At 44.5% G+C, this 19366-nt stretch overlaps 1 protein-coding gene across 1 annotated transcript in view; it reads left to right on the top strand.

Annotated features, from left to right (window-relative positions):
• Positions 1 to 19366, top strand: part of Dtnb (dystrobrevin beta) — a 204364-nt gene that overhangs the window by 13423 nt on the left and 171575 nt on the right. The window contains exons 2-3 of the mRNA XM_059248686.1: positions 9151 to 9218; positions 16707 to 16787. Of these exons, the coding sequence (XP_059104669.1) occupies positions 9152 to 9218; positions 16707 to 16787 (148 nt within the window). The 5' untranslated portion in view covers position 9151. The remainder of the gene's footprint in view (positions 1 to 9150; positions 9219 to 16706; positions 16788 to 19366) is intronic.

Genomic DNA, 19366 nt, shown 5'->3' on the forward strand with positions numbered 1-19366 from the left:
TAATAATGCCCACGAAGCGTTGCCTGGGGAAATAATTGAGGTCACTCTTAGTTTTTGTGCCCCGCAAGTTTGCACTTGAGGTAATCTGAATCACGACCTTGGTTAAATGAACAGGTATCTTAATGTCTGCCGGAGCCGATTCTAGGCAGGGATTTGAATGCAAGCATTTTGTTTGGGAGGTTATCCCAGGAAAAACCGTTAGACAGAGAGGAGTGAGATAGGAACAAGAAGACAGCAAATAAGGGGTTAATTATCTATCGTGCTAGCTGGAGAGTAGCTGTACTTGTTCTCACTGGCCCCCAGGAGCCAGTGTGAAACAGGTATCATGGAGTGGGTGAGGTGGCAGTGGCCCTTCTGTACTGTCTCCGTCAGCCGTGGGGTAAGAATGTTTCCAGCTGGTAGATTATAGTGTTTCAGACCTGCCCTGAAGGAATCAAAAATAGACTCCAGAGCTTGGGGATGGTGTCGGGGAGGGGGGGGGCGAGTAGCTGCTGCCAGTCTAGGATGCAAGGACTTGGTAAAGTGTAGATGGTGTGGAGGAGGAGGAAACCCTTTTGACACCTCCCCTAATACCGTCTTGCGGTTCCAGCATCTCCAGCTCATTTTTCTCTAGGATGTCATTTAAGCATTGTATTTCAGGTTTAAATAAGTGATTCCCGGGCTGGAGAGATGGCTCAGAGGTTAAGAGCACTGACTGCTCTTCCAGAGGTCCTGAGTTCAATTCCCAGCAACCACATGGTGGCTCACAACCATCTGTAATGAGGTCTGGTGCCCTCTTCTGGTGTGCAGGGATACATGCAGATAGAGCACTGTATACATAATAAATAAATAAATCTTAAAAAAAAAAAAAAGTGATTCCCACAGCACATCAGGATTGGCTCCAGAGGTTTTTATTTTATTAAATCCTGATCCATGAGCCAGTACCCTGTATCAGTCAACACACTTTTTCTTACCAGCATATACTGGGCCTCCACGTTCAGCACTCTCAAGATCCTTCCCCAGCTGTGTCTTACAGCTGCTGCAGCTCCAACAGGTGTTTGCTGATTCACCTCTTCTCTTCCCAAAGCACAACTGACAAACAAATCTGGCCTCCTCCTCCTCCTCCTCCTCTTCTTTTTAATGATTTCTTCATTTTTATTGTATGTGCATTGGTGTTTTGCCTGCATGGATGTCTGGGTGAGGGTGTTGGATCTCCTGGAACTGGAGTTACAGACAGGTGTGAGACGCCATGTGGGTGCTGGGAATTGAACCTGGGTCCTCTAGAAGAGTAGAGTGCTCGTAACTGTTGCGCCATTTCTTCAGCCTTGGCCTCCTGTTCCTACTCTCTCAGAGGCAGGAGTAGGTCCTGGAAGATGTAATCCCAGCACAAGCCTTTCGGCAGGAGAGACGATCGTCTTGTAGCAAGAGGGTCAAAGCTCTGTTTACGGTTTCTTGAGTCTGTAGATTGTCTGTGTGCTTTCTGCCCTGACACACACACACAGCCTCCTGATCCCCAGCTCTTCCCACCCATGTGGTGTGTTCACTAGAGTCAGTGGGCCTGCATGGACACATCGCTCACTCCCAAGTTGGTAGTTTATGTTATGGTTGACTTGGTGTTGTGTGCTCTTGGGTTTAAACAAATTAGGTATAGTGTCATATCCCAGTTGTCATCAGACTGAATAGTTTCACTGCACAAATATTCCTCCGTGTTCATTGGATTCATTGCCCACCTTAACTCAAGTGCCACCAGTCTTGACTGTCCTTGGAGTTTGGCCTTTTCATGGATGTTGTATGGTTAAAACCATGCTTTTCCTCCTTTTTGGATTTTTTTTTTTTTTTGTGACAGGGATTCATTTAGCCTCGGCTGGCCTTGAACTTGCTAAGTGCTGGGATTACAGGTGTTCACCACCGTTCCTACTAGTTGGCTTTTTTCCCTTAGTAATTTTCTTAATGACTTCGTGGTTCATTTCCTTTTAGAACTGAATAGTTGATCTTTTCACCCACTGAAGGCCGACATGGTTGTTTTCAAGATTTGGCAGTTATGAATAAAGCTGCTATGAGCAGCTGTGTTTTTTTGTAGATGTACGTTTTCACCATCTCTGCCTACATACGAAGGCTCGTATGATACCAGCACATCTCCTTATGTAAGAACCCGGCCGACTGTCTTCAAAGTATCTGGACCTGTTGCTTTGCGTCTTCCCTAGTGGGTGGTATCGTCTCTTCTCTACTTTGGTTGTTTTCATAGGCACATGGTGCTGTCTCCTTGTTTTAATTTTCTGTATGTGTTTGTGTGTGAGTGTACAGGTACATGTGAACATGTGTGTGGAGGCCAGAGGCCCTTTGCTATTGTTGTTGCTATTTTTGTTTTGTCTCACTATTATAGCCTTGGCTGGCCTGGAACTCACTGTGTAGACCAGGCTACCTTCAAACTTGGAGAGAGATCCACCTGCCTCTGCCTCGTCTGTGCTGGAAAGGTGTACGCCACCACACCTGGTCCTAACTTTGTTTTTAGTGAAGTCCAGTCTCGCAGTTCTTTCTTTGGTTCTGCCAGGGGTATTACAGCTAAAGAGCCCTCACCAGGGCTGGAGAGATGGCTCGGGGGTAAGAGAGCCGGCTGTGCAGACACAGGACTCGAGTTGGGATCCTGGCTGTGTTTGCACCTCCAACCCCAGGACTGGAGGGTGGGAAGGAACAGAGACAAGAGGATTTCTGGGGCTTGCTGCTTGTAAGCCTAGCTCCAGGTTCAGTAAAAGACCCTGTGTCAGAGGATTTTAAGGCTGTGAGCGATAGAGCACAGCGCCCAATGTCTTCTAGCCTCCGCAAGTATGGGTACAGAGACTTGCTCCATACACCATATACTGCACACACACACACACACACACACACACACACACACACACACACACCACATGCACAGTCATTATCTGCTGAATGTGATGGCCCACACCTGTAGTCCCAGCACCTGGGACGCTGAGGCAGGAGGATTACTACAGTCGGAGGCTAAGACTGGACTACCTAGTTAGCCTAGTTCAAGCCATCCTAGGTTACAGTGTGAGATCCTGTCTGAGAAAACAAAAACCAGAGTCTTCACCATAACCCCAGGTTGTTTGTTTTCTCTTGTGATATCTGGGAGTTGTATAGTTTTATGTTTGAAAATTAGGCCATTTTGAGGGTTTTTTTTTTCTTTGGTTTTTTGAGACAGGGTTTCTCTGTGTAGTTTTGGTGCCTGTCCTGGATCTTGCTCTGTAGCCCAGGCTGGCCTCGAACTCACAGAGATCCGCCTGGCTCTGCCTCTCGAGTGCTGGGATTAAAGGTGTGCGCCATCACCGCCCGACATTTAATTTTTGTGACAGGTATAAAGTCTGCATTTAGATGAATATTTTTGCTTGTGGACATCCAATTCTTGTAGTACCTTTTGTTGAGAAGACCACTTTCCTCCATTGGAGTGCCTTTTGGTAGTGGGAGTCTTGAAGCAGGTGGCGTCGGGCGTCCAGCTTTTTATTTTTATTTTTGTAAGATACCATCTTGGCTATTGTGAGGTTTTTGTCTTCTGTGTAGACATTAGGATGAGTTTGTCGATATCTACCAGGTAAGTTGCTGGGAGTTTGGTTGAGATTGCATTGAATCTATAGATGGAGTTTAAAGAAACTGGCGTCTTGACAGCGTTTGGTCTTATTTATGAACATGGAATCTCAGTAATTGTTAGTTTTATATTGATTTTTTTTCACAAGTTTTATGGGTTTCTTCACATTGGTCTTGTACATGTTTTGCTGTTTGCACAAAATATTCACATCTCTTGGGAGATGATAGCATAAGTGATATATTTTAAAATTATTAGCTTTATTTATTTTTTTATTTTATATGTAAGTGCTTTGCCTGCATGTATATCTTAGCACCACATATGTGCTTGGTGCCCGCCCACAGAGGTCAGAAGAGGGCATCAGATGTCTTGGAATTGGAGTCATATTAGTTGTGAACCACCATGTGAGCACTGGACATCAAATCTGGGTCCTCTGCAAGAGCAGCAAGTGCTCTCAACCCTGAACCATCTCTCTACCACCTATATTTTTATTTTTTTTTAATTTTTAAAATTTTTTAAAAAAGATTTATTTATTATGTATACAGTGTTCTGCCTGCAAGCCAGAAGAGGGCGCCAGATCTCATTACAGATGTTGTGAGCCACCATGTGGTTGCTGGGAATTGAACTCAGGACCTCTGGAAGAAAAGCCAGTGCTCTTAACCACTGAGCCACCTCTCCAGTCCCTATTTATTTATTTATTTATTTATTTATTTATTTATTTATTTATTTTTATTTTTTTGAAGATTTATTTATCTATTATGTATACAGCATGTTTGCCTGCAGGCCAGAAGAGGGCGCCAGATCTCATTACAGATGGTTGTGAGCCACCATGTGGGTGCTGGGAATTGAACTCAAGACCTCTGGAAGAGCAGTCAGTGCTCTTAACCACTGAGCCATCTCTCCAGCCCCTATTTTTATTTTTTAATAAAATTAGAAATTTTGTTATTCATTTTTATGCATGACGTTATTAATTTCATACTCTAGTTTCTTGCCACTACATAGGAACTGGATAGGTTTTTGTGTATTGATCATGGGTATGCTGACCTTGCTGTAGTTGCTTATTCGTTGGCAGGTTTTGGAAATTCTGTTGTGTGTTCTGCATAGACGATCGTGTCAAGGTGAACAAAGACAGTCTTATTTCTCTCCTCTCAAGCCGGTTGCTTTTTTTTTCCCTTTCCCTTCACGGTTTTAGCTCCTGTAGTTTTCCATCCCAGATGCCTTTTCTGCTTCTGTGGCCCTCAGTGTGAGATTGCCTGTGAGCTGGGGGAGGGGGGAATGAAGGGGGAGAGAAAAAGTGGTGGGGGATTTCTTCCATCTCTGCAAGTAAACAGGAGGGCTTTCCTGAGTGGTTTTTTTTTTTTTTTTTTTTTTTTTTTTTTTTTTTTCTAGCATGTGCTACAAGGCTCTGTGTGGGGAGCTTGGCAGTTTGGAGTTCAGGCCTAGGGCTATGAGAGAAAGTAGTAAACTCACCTTCTTGGGTGGTCGCTTTGGTCCAGCTGCTCAGGCTTATTTCATGTGTGTCTCCAGTGACTCCACGTGCATTAGCTTGGGTTTAGTAGTTGTGTTCAGTGGCTGAGGTGGTTATATGCTTACCCCAAATTCCAGGATCCAGAACTTTCTCGGGCTGGGTATTTAGGATTTATCTGTCATCTACTGCAGCTGTCCATTGCCCTATGGGAGTGAGTTAACTCTGCAGGCGTTTCTTGGCTAGAGAATGTTCAGCCAGCTGGACGGAGTCCCCCAGGGAAGAGTACAGCTGTGACAAGGTAGCCAGCTCTTAGGATTGAAAAGTAACCAAGCCACCTGGGGAAGGGATCCGGGCCAGGACAGCATCCACTGCATTGTTACTGTTTCCGGGCTGACACGTCTCCAGTGTCTTCCTAAGTTGATCTTAGCCACCTCATTCAGAGTGTGTGTGTGTGTGTGTGTGTGTGTGTGTGTGTGTGTGTGTGTGTGTGTTAGGGGATGGTGTATATGCATGTGCTACCTTGGTGCTTCCACAAGATTGATGTTAGGTGTCTTACTCTATTGCTGTCTACATTATTTCTTTAGGCAGGGTCCCTCACTGAGCCTGGTGCTCACTGATTGGCTAGACTGGCTGGCTACTGAGCTGCTGAGATCAGCTTATTCCACCTCCCACGCACACCCCCGCCCCCAGCACTTGGGATTCCGGGTGCACACCACCACATCTGGCTTCTTTTATGTGGGTGCCTGGGATCTGAACTTAGGTCCTATGTTTCTGCAGCAAGCAGCTTACCCATGCATTCCTATCTCCAGCTCCTGCCTCATTCTTTTTAAAACCTCTGAATTACTGTTTACTTCTATGGTAGACTGTAAATTATTAAAGCATTTTCATAGTGGCTTTTCATAGTTTCTTCTCCCTTCTACATCTCTTCCCCCTGAGTTTTTTTTTTGTTTTTTGTTTTTGTTTTTTTCACTTTCCTTTGAAAACAAACAGATAAAAACAAGTAAATCTGGATGTATTAATTACTTGTCTTGTTGATGAGGCAAAAATACCTGACTCAAGCATCATTAAGGAGGGGTTTATTTTGGGTGGTGGCTACTGGAGCCCGAGGCAGGTGGTCACATTGTATTTGTAATTGGGAAGCAGATTGAGAGTGGTGCCAGGACCTGAAGCCCATAGCTCCTCCAGCGGTAGCTCCTCCAGCGAGGCTGGCCTCCAACAACCACTTCTTCTACTAGCTAGGCTACAGTGTCAAAGGTTCCACAGACAGCACCGCCAGCTGAGGACCAAGTGTTCAAACGTACGAACCTGCGCAGGACGTCTACATTTAAACCACAACAGCTGGCGAAGTGCCTGTGATTTTTATGCCATTTTAGCAGCAAGGGATGCATCTTAGAGTGATTAAAGCACTTCTCCCAGGACGGACATTCAGTAATGGAACCCAAAAGGCCATGGTATGATTGTGTTCATTTTGACAACAGGGCCATACCAGCCTGATTGCAGCCAGACATGTAGCAGTTCAATGTTAATTATTATTGCTATAAATAAGATCGGCAAGCTTTTTCTTACAGGGCCAGATAGTCAATTTTATTTTAGACTTTTCAGGCCAGAAGTTCTCTGTGGCATCCATTGTAGTCTGCCATTGTTTTGAGAATACAGAAATTCTGCTGTAGATAATAGAGAAATGAAGCCAGGTATGAATGCACATGCCTGCAATCCCACCACTTAGGAGGTGAGGCCGGAGGATTAGGAGTTCAAGTTTTCCCTCAATTGTGTAGCAAGTTTGGGGCTAACCTGGACTACCTGAGACCATGTCTAGCCCTCGTACTCCCTTCAAAAAAGAAAAAGGAAACAGAACTGGATAGGCATGGCTGTGTTCCAGAACTTTATTTGCAGAAGCAGATGGCGGGTCCAACTTGCCCAAGAACGTTAAGTCCTATAGTTTGCCAGCCACTGGCCACTAGCAATTTTACATGCGGTTGTGGGTGCTGAAATTGCCTGGCAGTACTTGTAGGGCCATCTAGAGGACCCAGGATATATATTGCCTCCCAAGATGAATCTGGAAATAAAAATAAAATTTTAGAAAATTGCCATTAAGAATTCAGCAGTCGTGCCGGGCGGTGGTGGCGCACGCCTTTAATCCCAGCACTCGGGAGGCAGAGCCAGGCGGATCTCTGTGAGTTCAAGGCCAGCCTGGGCTACCAAGTGAGTTCCAGGAGAGGCGCAAAGCTACACAGAGAAACCCTGTCTCGAAAAAAAAAAAAAAAAAAAAAAGAATTCAGCAGTCTCTAGGAATTTGTTTTCTCTGCTTTGAGAAAAGTGATGTAAAGGAATACTGGAGTAGACAGAGGATATAACTTGTGAGACACACCATAAGGATGTTATGTTTCCTCTGTTGTGATCTGTATCAGTAGTTGACTTTGTGAGAGACCAAATCTGGGATAAGGGAGCCACAAGCTTTTGAGTGGCCTCTTCTTCCCTTTGTAATTACAGGCTACTGGGACCAACTCCTGTTTTTTCTTTAGGTCCTCCATTTTATTAGATTGTTTTTCTGTTCCTGGCTGCTTTTTCTTTGGCTTACTTTCTGTTCAAAATTCCTTTGACTTGGGGTAAATTGTAACCATGATGTGTGTTGAAGCCTTTCTGATAACATTTCCATGACCTGGGACAGGGTCATTCTTGATCCAAATCGTAATTAAGGAATGTTAAGGAATATATTTACATTTAAAAGTCTCTTTAGGGTATAACTAAACTTGCTATCACCAGGCAGGCAACTTGCTCCCGTGAATATGCAGTTTATATAGTTGTCATTTAGTTTGTGATTATAAGATATTTGAGAATGGTTTGTACTAGTTTAATGTATAACAGTTTAATCATACTTGAAAGTGATTTACAACAGTTTAATCTGCTCAGAGTAATTATCTGGCTTATGTGCAGCAGGACTTGGCACAAGGAGGTCTGTATAATGGGTGCTGTTCTAGCTTTTTAGACATTAGAGATCCACATATCTGTAAATAACAGTTCCATGAAGACCGTGTTCAAGAGGTTGCGAGCGCACTGGTGTTGAGCCGCGTGCCCTTTAGCAAGTTAGCTTTCTCAGCGCCTTGCTGCCTAAGCTGTGAGACAGGAGCCGCAGGAATAATAAAGCAGGCACGTAGGCTTTTTGTGGGGACCAAATAGATCAGAGAGGAATGCAAACGATGTTGCTGTTTTTGTTTTTGAGACAGAGTCTTGCTATGTTGTCTCGGCCAGCTTTGAACAACTAGGTTAAAAAATTCTCCTGTTAGGTCTGGAGAGATGGCTCAGCAGTTAAGAGCACTGACTGCTCTTCCAGAGGACCCGGGTTCGATTCTCAGCGCCTACATGGCAGCTCACAAACTGTCTGTAACTCCAGAATCCAACACCTTCATAGAGACATACATGCAGGCAAAAGACTAATGTACATAAAATAAAAATAAATAAAATTATAAAAAAAATTCTCCTGTTTCAGCCTCTGAGGTAGTTGGGACTTGACACTTGGTTTTAACACCTGGCACAGCCTGAGTGCCAGCGTTAACTGCGATTGCTATGTGACAGAGAAGTTCCTTTGAGGCGCTCTCTAGCTTGGGGATGAATATCTTTTTGTTTAATATTTTATGTCTGTCTTCTGTGTATGAATGGAAACCTTCGTGTTCTTTACTATGGGTTTTCATTCTGTTATATCTGAAACCATAGTTAGCAGCATACTAATGTATGCGAGACAGTGGTGCAGAGGGAGCTGTCTCCGCGTACGCAGGGCTCTGTAAAGAAAAGAATCAAGTTGAAATGAGGGCCTCCTCAGCCAGGCATGGCGGCATGTGCCTATAACTCCAGCACTCATAAGGCTGGGGCAGGAGAACAGCTGTCAATTCACGGTCAGTCTGGGCTATATCGTGAGGTCTAGAGCAGCCTGAGTGAGAGTGTGAGCCCCTAGAGGAGAGAAAAGCAGTCCCCCATTCTCAACTCAGGAACTAGACATGTCAGCCCCTGTAAGCACTGAGCGTCCAGTGTCTTTAGAAGCTACGAGGTGGTGGGAGAACGGCTCACCTTCCTCGGCTTTGAGTCGTCACACCATGCCCTGGCTCATTGTGTCTTTGTTCATCTCTAGGATGATTGAGGAAGGTGGGAACAAGCGGAAGACCATGGCCGAGAAGAGGCAGCTCTTCATAGAAATGCGTGAGTGTCCAGAGGGTTTGTGTTTTATCTATTTATCTATCTGTCTGTCTGTCTGTCTGTCCTGGAACTTGCTCTGTAGACCAAACTGGCCTCGAACTCAGACCCAGCTGCCTCTGCTTCCTGAGTGCTGGGATTAAAGGTGTGTGCTGCCGCCGCCGCCGCCGCCACCACCACCACCCCCCCCTGGCTAGGTAATAGTTTTAATCAGTTAGAAATTGTATGTTGGGGGGCTGGAGAGATGGCTCAGAGGTTAAGAGCACTGACTGCTCTTCCAGAGGTCATGAGTTCAGTTCCCAGCAACCACATGGTGGCTCATAACCATCTATAATGAGATCTGATTCCCTCTTCTGGCATACAGGCAAAACTTGCAGAAAGAACACTGTTTATATAATAAATAAAATAAATCTTTAAAAAAAAAATCCCAAAACAGGGCCTGGAGGAATTGGGTGGTTCCCAGTATTTTGTGTTTTATGTGTTCATGTGATTTTGATCATATGATACAGGCCACCTCACACTTGTTGGGTAAGAAATTTCTTTATAGTGTTGGTATGGATTAGTCTTTGGAAAACCGTGTGTGTGTGGTGTGTGTGTGTGTGTGTGTGTGTGTGTGTGTGTGTGTGTGTGGTTTTTCAAGACAGGATTTCTCTGTGTAGCTCTGGCTATCCTGGAACTCACCCTGTAGACCAGGCTGGCCTCGAACTCAGAGGTCTGCCTGCCTCTGCCTCCCGAGTGCTGGGATTAAACGTGTTCACCACCACTGCCCATTGTAAACATTTTAAAAACATTTTTATGGGTACTGCTGCAAAGCTGGGTCTGGGCATGTGGGCATGCGCCTGTCATCCTAGTACTCAGAGGTAAGGCAGGAGGACCATGATGAGTTCAAGGACAGCCTTGGCTACATACTGAGACCCTTATCTTAAAAAAAAAAAAAAAAAAAAAAATTACAAAACTGGTATTGCATGGCCGAATCAGGAAATAGGAGGCAGAAACCCAGACTAGGAATGTCCATGAGGTACTTGAAGAATTCTGGAATTCTGCCTGTTATGCTGTTAATTAACAGGTGAAGTTTCCAAAGATCTTTCGGCTCTCAGCATAGTTTGAATCTGTGGAGACTTAGTCGGTGGAGGCAGAGTTAGGTTCAGCTCAGAGGTGTAGGCTGACAACCGTTAGAGTCATAGAGAAGAAACGTTGGCACCGAGTGCTAGTTATTTAAGCAGGTGCTCCCCGCTGTCTCCTGCCCAAGGAAACAGGGCAGTTGAGCTTACTTGAGGCCTGTGCACTGTCTCCCATCCCCCTCCCTCCTGTCTTCTCTCTCTTCACTGGGTCTCATCCAAACAGGATTGATCTCACCATCCTCTTGTCTCAGCTTCCCGTGCTGGGATTACAGGTGTGTGTGCCCATGGCTGGCTCTGTCATTGAGTCTTGGATCCTGCTCCCCGAACCACAGGCTGTGCAGTTAGAATGCCTGGTCTGGATCTTGGTTTCCACACTTAATGACCTTAGGCATATAATCTTGTATATCTATAACCTTGGGCAAGTTTCTTTCTTTCATTTAAAAATTTTATTATTATTATTATTATTATTATTATTATTATTATTATTATTTTATGTGCATCTGAGTGAGGGTCAGATGCCCCTGGAACTGGAGTTACAGACAGTTGTGAGCTGCCATGTGGGTGCTGAGAACCAGGATCCTCTAGAAGAGCAGCCAGTGCTCTTAACCGCTGAGCCATTTCTCCAGCCCCCTCATTTAAAATTTCTTAAGAGTCTCTGGGACTTTACATTTATTCCTTCACTTATTCCCTGATAAATCGATTGATTGATTGATTGATTGCGTATGCATGCACATGCTCACATGCCATAGTGTGCATGTAGAGGTCAGAGGATGTTTTAGTTAGAGATATTATTGCTGTGATGAAACTTCTGGGGGAAAGGGTTTATTTCAGCTTACACTTCCAGATAACAGTCCATCACTGAAGGAAGTCAGGACAGGAACTCAAGCAGGACAGGACCCTGGAGGCAGGAGCTGATGCAGAGGCCATGGAGGGGTGCTGCTTACTGGCTTGCTTTCCCAGGTTTGCTCAGCTCAGCCTGCTTTTCCTCGCCCTCCTTCCCTCCCCAGTCAATCACTAATTAAGAAAATGTCTTATAGGCTTGTGCACAGCCTGATCTTGTGTTTTCTCAGTTGAGGCTCCCTCCTCTCAGACAACTCTAGCTTGTGTCAAGTTGACATAAAACTCACCAGGATTGAGGACACCTTGCAGGAGTCAGTTATTTTCTGCTATGTGGGTTCCAGGGGTAGAACTCAGATTGTCAGGTTTGGTGGCAGGTGCCTTTACTTGATAGGTCATCTTGTCAGCCTTTAGGCCAGGTTTCTTAATTTCCCCATCTATGGGTTAATACTGACATCATAGAATTCTTGTGGTTAGCTGTGATAACACAAGGAAAGTACTCTGCACAGTGCCTGACCAAGAATGTGATTAACTCTGAGTTTCTCTGTGTAACCTGGCTGCCCTGGAACCCCCTATGTAGATTAGGCTGGCCTCAAATTCAGAGATCTGCCTGCTTCTGCGTCCCGAGTGCTGGCATTAAAGGTGTGTCCCACCATCGCTGGCTATGTTAAAATGTTTTAAAAGATTTTTAAGGATTTATTTTATGAATATGAGTATTTTGCCTGCATGTATGTCTGTGTGTCACGTGTGTGACAGGTGTCCTTAGAGGTCAGAGAGGGCATTGGATCTCCTGGAATTTGACTTACAGACGGTTGTGAGCTGTTCGAGGTGGGTGCTGAGAATCAAACCCGGGTCCTCTGCAAGAGTAACAAGTGCTCTCAGCCACTGAGCCAGCTCTCCAGCACCCATTTAAAACACTGTTTATCATCCCTTTTAAAAAAGTTCTTAAAAATCACTGTGCGTGTATGAGTGTTTTGCCTACAAGTATGTCTATGAACCACTTACGTGCCTGGTGCCAGCTGACGGCACCTAACCACCTGGAACTGGAGGACAACCATTGTGAGTTGCCACCTGGGGGATGGGTGTGAACATTGTTATGACAGTTACGAGCTTTGTGGATGGTAGGTGTGGAGATTGTGCCTGGGGGAGGGGCTGCAGAGATGGCTCAGTGGTTAAGAGCACTGACTGCTCTTCCAGAGGACCTGGGTTCCAGTCCCAGCACCCACATGGCAGCTCACAACTGTCTGTCACTCAAGATCTGACATCCTCACACAGTCATACGTGTAGCAAAACACGAATGCAAATAAAAAAAATAAATAAATTATTTAAAAAAAAAATAGAAAGAAAATTGTGCCTGGGCCGGAAGATGGTACCTAGTCACCTGGACTAGGAGTTATGACAGTTTATGAGCCATGTAGGTGCTAGGAACAAACTTGAGTCCCTGGAAGAGCAGCCAGTGTTCCTAACTGCTGAGCCGTCTCTCCAGCCCTCTTATTGTTCTGTTTTGAACTAAGGCAATAAGCACCTGATACGTTCTGCTAGAATTGACCTCAAGTCTATCAGTGTGCCCTAGATCACACTGTATGTGATCTAGATTAAACCATATAAATCCGTGCCACATCCCCGCTCAGAATTAGCTTAGTTGTTCCTTGTTAACTCCATAAGAGAGTTCTGGCTCCAGACTATGCCTTTGGGCCCCTTTCTTGCCTTGTTCACAAGTTCCCAGTTTCTATTTTGTGGCTTATGTTAACTTTTTGTTGCCTGAGATGATCGACTTATAAAGAGGAAACGTTTAATTTGTCTCGAAGCTTGGTGGTTTCAGGTTTTTAATTGGCACCCCCCCATTCCTTTTATTATTATTATTATTATTATTATTTTTTTTTTTTTTTTTTTTCGAGACAGGGTTTCTCTGTGTAGCTTTGCGCCTTTCCTGGAACTCACTTGGTAGTCCAGGCTGGCCTCGAACTCACAGAGATCCGCCTGGCTCTGCCTCCCGAGTGCTGGGATTAAAGGCGTGCGCCACCACCGCCCGGCTATTATTATTTTTTTACAGTGCCAGGCTGTGAACATTGGGCCTCCAGCATGTGAGGTAAATGCACCCACGGCGGGCCGGCCACATGGGAAAACCATGTTTTTCCATGGCGGCATATAAATAAATAACAATAGCCAGTTGTAATGAATAATCTTCAGTAAACTCATTCCTATCGCCTACACCTGGGGGGTGGCACGAAGAAAGCATAATCCAAGAACAGTTCAATGTTTTGAAGAAACTGCTTGGCGTTTTCTCACAAGCACCCAGATTCCCCTTGCACGACTCCATTCTTGGACTGTGTTCCCGTATTTGGCCACCTCCCTTTGGTGTTTGATTGTGTGTGACTGTAACTGCTAGCTTCCGTGTGTCCTGCCTAGTGTGCGTCTCCTGTAAACAGCATAAGTAGATTGTTTTAAAAATCTGGGGCTGGGGATGTAGAGCAGTGGAGAGTTCTTGCTTAGCATATGGTGAGACCCCCCAGGTTCAACCTTCAGTACCAGGGGTGGGAGTGGGGAAGCCAGTGTGACAGCCTGCCCGTGCCTCATCGCTGCTTTATTCTGTTTGACCTTTGTGGGTGTGAATATTACTACATTTTATTTTTTATGACTTTACTTCAGTTCTCTGTGTGTGCGTGTGTGTGTGTGTGTGTGTGTGTGTGTGTGTGTGATTTGTGTACATAGGTACATGTGTATGTAAATGTGCATTTTGTTTTATTTTTTTGACAGTTTTTTGCTGGGACTTGAGGCTCAGGGGTTACGGGCTAGCTGGCCAGGGAGCCCCAAGGATGTATCTTGTCTCTGCGTCCCCAGCCCTGGAATTGCAAGCCTGTGACAGTATGCCTGGCTTTTTATGTGGGTCCCGAGGATCAGAACCCAGCTCCTCATGCCCGCAAAGCAAGCACTCTATTGATTAAGTCCTCTCCCCAGTGCGACTGAGTCCTTCCTTACTGTTTTCCTCCCTTCATGCCTCCTCTTGGGCGAGTTGAGCTTTATATCTCACAGTTTCCCTTCATTTGAGTGTGCCTGAGATACTCTTTTTGGTTACCTTGGAAGTTGTAACATCAATTCATACAAAGTCCAAACTTACTAATATTTGTGACCTCATTGAAAGTAATACAGGTGCATTAGGCTATTGTAGAGCACCTTCTTTGTGAAGTAATGCTGTCTTTTAAAAACATGTCATTATTTTTATAATAATCACTTTTTCAGAAATACAATCCATTTTATTATTTTTCTTTCCTGTGTGTGCCATATTTTTGTTGTTGTTGTTAAATCTAGATTTTAAGACTATGCATATGTGTGGGTGCCAGAAGAGGACTTTAGATTCCCTGGCACAGTATTTACAAGTGGTCGTGAGCCACCTGATGTGGGTACTGAGAGCTGAGCTCTGGACCTCTGCAAGAGCAGTAAGTGCTCTTAACTGCTGAGCTATTTCAACAGTTCCTAAATCCAGATGTTTTAAAACGTAAATCTAGGGGAAGCCAGGCTTGTGCTCCATTTCTTACCATCTCTTTGTGAATTTTGTCTTCATTTTTCCTAGTTCACTCACGGAGGTAGTCAGCCTTCAGTGCTCTCAGGGTTTCATTGTTCCCCAGGATTTTTAATCCTCCTGTCAAAGGAACAGACATCCTTGATGCTGAGCCTTTGCTAGTACTCTGTTTCATGTGTGCGAGGGCATGCTAGAGCATGCGTGCGGAGGTCAGAGGGCAGCATTCGGGACTCGGGTCTCTCCCTCACCCTCACATGCAGGTTGTCGAGGATTAGTACCCGCCGAACTACTTCACAGGCCCTGCACTACTATTCTCATGGAAAAAAAAAATTATTTGAAATGCTTACAGTAGTTTAAGTAACACAGACACACAGTTCTATGAACTCTACGTTTTAGTCCATTTCTGCTTCTAATAACATAACATGCAGACTAAGTAATAAAGAAAAGGTTTATTTTGGCCCATGGTTCTGGCCTGAGTTGCAGAGCCGCATCTGGACATGTCCTTCTTGCTGGCAGGGTCCTGAAGTGGGTAAGGACACTGCCTCGTGAGAGATAGGGAGCGAGTCGTGAGTCTTCTGGCCTCTTCCTCTGCTGGCGGTGGTTTTTATTCATTTATTTATTTTTTAAATTTAGGGTCTCACTCTAGCTCATGTGGCTTCCTATCTCAGCCTTCCAAGTGCTGAGATTACAGGAATGAGCTACTCGCCCTGGCTCTGATTCTCTCTCTCTCTCAACTTTATTTTTATTTTATGTGCATGGATATTTTGCCTGCATGTATGTCTGTGCACCACTTGGATACCCGTGGAGTCCAGAAGTCAGCATGGGATCTCTTGGACCTGGAGTTACAGATGGTTGTTATCCACCACATTCAAATACAAATGAAAGGAAATGCTTTTTACTTTTTTAAAATCTAATTTTTACCTTTTTTTGGGGCGGGGGGGAGGGCAGAGTCTCATTATATAGTCTAGGTTGGCCTGAAACTTGCTATATAGACCAGGTTGGCCTTGAACTCAGAGATCTGCTGGCCTCTGCCTACTGAGTGCTGTGATTAAGGATGTGTGCCACCACACTCAACCGTTTTTACTCCTTGATGGGAGCTTACAGCAGCCAGCCCTGGTACCCCATGCCTGTCATGGCAGCACTCAGGAGGATGAGACAAGGAAGATTCCAAGGTTGAGGTCAGGCTCGGTACACAGTAAGCTCAAGGCCAATGCTACTTCGTGAGACTCGGTTGAATAAAAAATGGTCTGGCGGTGTAGCTCTGAGGCAGAGCACTTGCTGGGCATATTCCCTGAATTCAGTTCCCAGCACTTGAGGTGGTGGTGGCTTTTTAGGGGAAGGGGTATAGTATACTAGAAGCAAAGACGTACCATTGTGACCGACTTGAGCAAAGGACAGTCTGCTACAGAGCGAGGAGGGCACCTTAGAGTTAGCTGTTACAGTTCCCTCTACCCATGAAGCCACGCGCTGAAAAAGAGATCTGCAGCACGGCCACAGATGAGTTTATAGTCAGACTGAGGGCTGCAGATTAGAGATCTCCTCTTGTCAGTCTCCCTACCTGTTTGAGATGGGTCTCAGTGTGTAATCTAGGCTAGCCTTGAGCTTGTAGCAATCCCCCTGTCTCAGTAACACTCTTCTTCTCCTCCTCCCTCTTCGATAGGGTTTCTCTGTGCATCCCTGTCTGTCCTGAAACTACCTTTGAAGAACAGGCTGGCCTCGAACTCACAGAGATCCACTTGCCTCTACCTCCCGAGTGCTGGAGTTTACCTTCTTGACTCTCTTCTCTTCCGCTGTCCCTTCCTAATCCTTCAGCTCACTGCCTGAAGACACTGTGTGTTCCTCCTCTTGGAGTTCTCTCTAAGGCACAACTGTGGCAGCGTCTTGGCATGTAGTAGGCACAGGCAAGGTGTTTCCTCATCTCTCATCTTTGTGTATGTCACGGTGGAACCACACTTCTACCATACTGTGTATGGACTGCTCAGTACAGCTCAGCTTTTTACTGTGTCCTCTTCTCAGGTGCTCAGAATTTTGATGTCATACGACTATCAACTTACAGAACAGCTTGCAAGTTACGATTCGTACAGAAGCGATGCAACCGTAAGTCATTTCTTATTTCTTTGATGGGCAGATAGGGTTCCTGGTATTATGAAATAATTTTAATACCTTTCAGGCATACTATAAGGTTTGTTGAATTCTGTTTGTCTTTTTATAAATAATTTATCTTTATTATTTTTAAATCATGTATGTATATAAGTGTATGTCTACATGTGGGTTTGTGCACATAAATGCGGATGCTCCTAGAGGCTGGATGTAGGCGGAGTTTTTCTGTTCCGCCAGTCAGCTCTGTCCAACCAGCTGGCTCCCAAATAACCACACAAAGACTTACTATTAATTATAAATGCTTGGTTGATAGCTCAGGCTTATTACTGACTAGCTCTTACAATTTAAATTAGCCCACATTTTTTTTTAAAGGTTTATTTATTTATTATGTATACAGTGTTCTGCCTACATGTCAGAAGAGGGCACCAGATCTCATTTTAGATGGTTGTGAACCACCATGTGGTTGCTGGGATTTGAACTCAGGACCTCTGGAAGAGCAGCCAGTGCTCTTAACCTCTGAGCCATCTCTCCAGCCCTAGCCCATATTTCTTATCTACGCTCTACCATGTGGCGGTACCTTTTTTCGGTATGGCATATTCATCTCCTGCTTCCTCTGAATCTGGCTGGCAACTCTAGTCCTCTTCTTCCCAGCATTCTCCCTGTCTGGCTCTCCCACCTAACCTCTACCTGCCTAACTGTTGGCCATGTAGCCTTTTATTAAACCAATCAGAAGGTTCCTTGGCAAAGGCACATCTTCACAGTGTACAAAATGACTATTCCACAGCAGCCAGAGGCATAGGATCCCTTGGAGCTGGGGTTGCAGACAGTTGTGAGCCGCCTGACATGGTTGCTGGGATCTGAACCTGGGTCCTGTGGAGGAGCAGTAAGTGCTTTTAACCACTGAGCCAACTCTCCAGCCCCAATTCATTCTGTTTGTCTTAAATATTTATCAGAATATAAACTTTGTAAATGGAATGCATTTGATGATATATTCCTGTTTCCCTTAAAATGCTTAACAAAATTGATGTTATAAATAATGTTGTTAGAATGTATTTTTTTATTACATTTTTATTACTCTGTGTGTGTGTGTGTGTGTGTGTGTGTGTGTGTGTATGTGTATGTTCATGTTATAGTTCACAGAGGGCAGAGAACAACTTTTAGGAATCATTTCTTTCTTTCTGCCCTGTGGGTTCCAGATACCAAACTCAGGTCCTCAAGGGCTGCACATGTGCCTTGATTCGCTGAGCTGTGGAGCCTGCTCCAGCCTTGACTCGCTGAGCTGTGGAGCCTGCTCCAGTTATTAGGACTTGGAATTAGTTATCAGTTCTGAGAGGACAGAATAGTAATGCCATTTAAGTGGGAGAAAGTCTTTTGTACAACATTAATATAGTTACTAACTTCTGAAAGAAAGGCCTTGGTGTTTTGATACAGATGCAGTGAAAATTGATTTTCTTGATTGAATTTAGTATAACACAAATCAACTTTTTAAAATAAGTAATAGCTATCATGTGGATTATAAAATATGTACAGATATATGTATGCATGAATATTCTTTTACTGTCTGTGAGGGCTAACTGGGGATGGTATGGATTTTTGAAAAATCAAAGTCCACCTCCAGTAACATATCTCCTCCTACAAGGCTAAACCTCCTTATCTTTCCAAAATAGTTCCACCAACCTGGGACCAAGCATTTAAATGTATGATGAGGCTATAGGTCCATTCTCATTTAAACCACCACGGTAATGTCCGAAAAACTGTATTCTTTTCCTTCCCCGTGTGTTGTACATTCATTCTACTGTGAGTTTTTCTGTGTGTGGATGTACAGCATGAGCAGAATTAACTTTCAGTGTTGTCTGTGTCTGTGTTTTATTGTCTTTATACCGTTTATTGAAAAGTCACCCTTTTTCTTTACTGCCAAAGGTCCTCATATTCATCCATTAGGCGACAAGTGTAGGGGCCGGAGAGATGGCTCAGTGGTTCAGAGCACTGGCTGCTCTTGTAGAGGGCCTGTGTTCACTTCCCAGCACCCACACGGTGGCTCACAGCTGCCTGTTCTGTTCCGAGGATCTGATGCCCTCTCTGACCTCCACAGGTATCAGGCACACATGTGGCGAATAAGCATACACGCAGGGCAAAGCATTTATACCATAACAGTAAATAAAGATATAAAATAAAAAAGAGTACAGGATGGTTCCCAGTCGTGTTCTCATGTGAGAATGTGGCTCAGTAGCTAAGAACACTTGCCGTTCTTTCACAGACCTGGGTTCTATTCCAGCACCCACGTGATGGCTCACAACTATCTGCAATTTCAGTTCTAGGGCATTGGACACCCTCTTCTGTCCCGTGGCATCTGTGAACACTGCATGCTCGTCATACATAGACACACATGCAGGCAAACATTCATATACATAATTTTTTACAAAGTTACATTCTTCATTGAGTTTATTCTCTCCTACCTCTATCTCTCAAACTTATGGTCTCATTTTCTTTAATTGTTGTTGTGGTTATGTGCATGTGTATGCACATGCATGTCTGTGTCCATGTATTCCTAAATAAAATACAGTTTGCCCAGTCTA

This window comes from Peromyscus eremicus, chromosome 22, assembly GCF_949786415.1.
Source record: "Peromyscus eremicus chromosome 22, PerEre_H2_v1, whole genome shotgun sequence".
In the NCBI taxonomy this organism is placed as follows: domain Eukaryota; kingdom Metazoa; phylum Chordata; class Mammalia; order Rodentia; family Cricetidae; genus Peromyscus; species Peromyscus eremicus.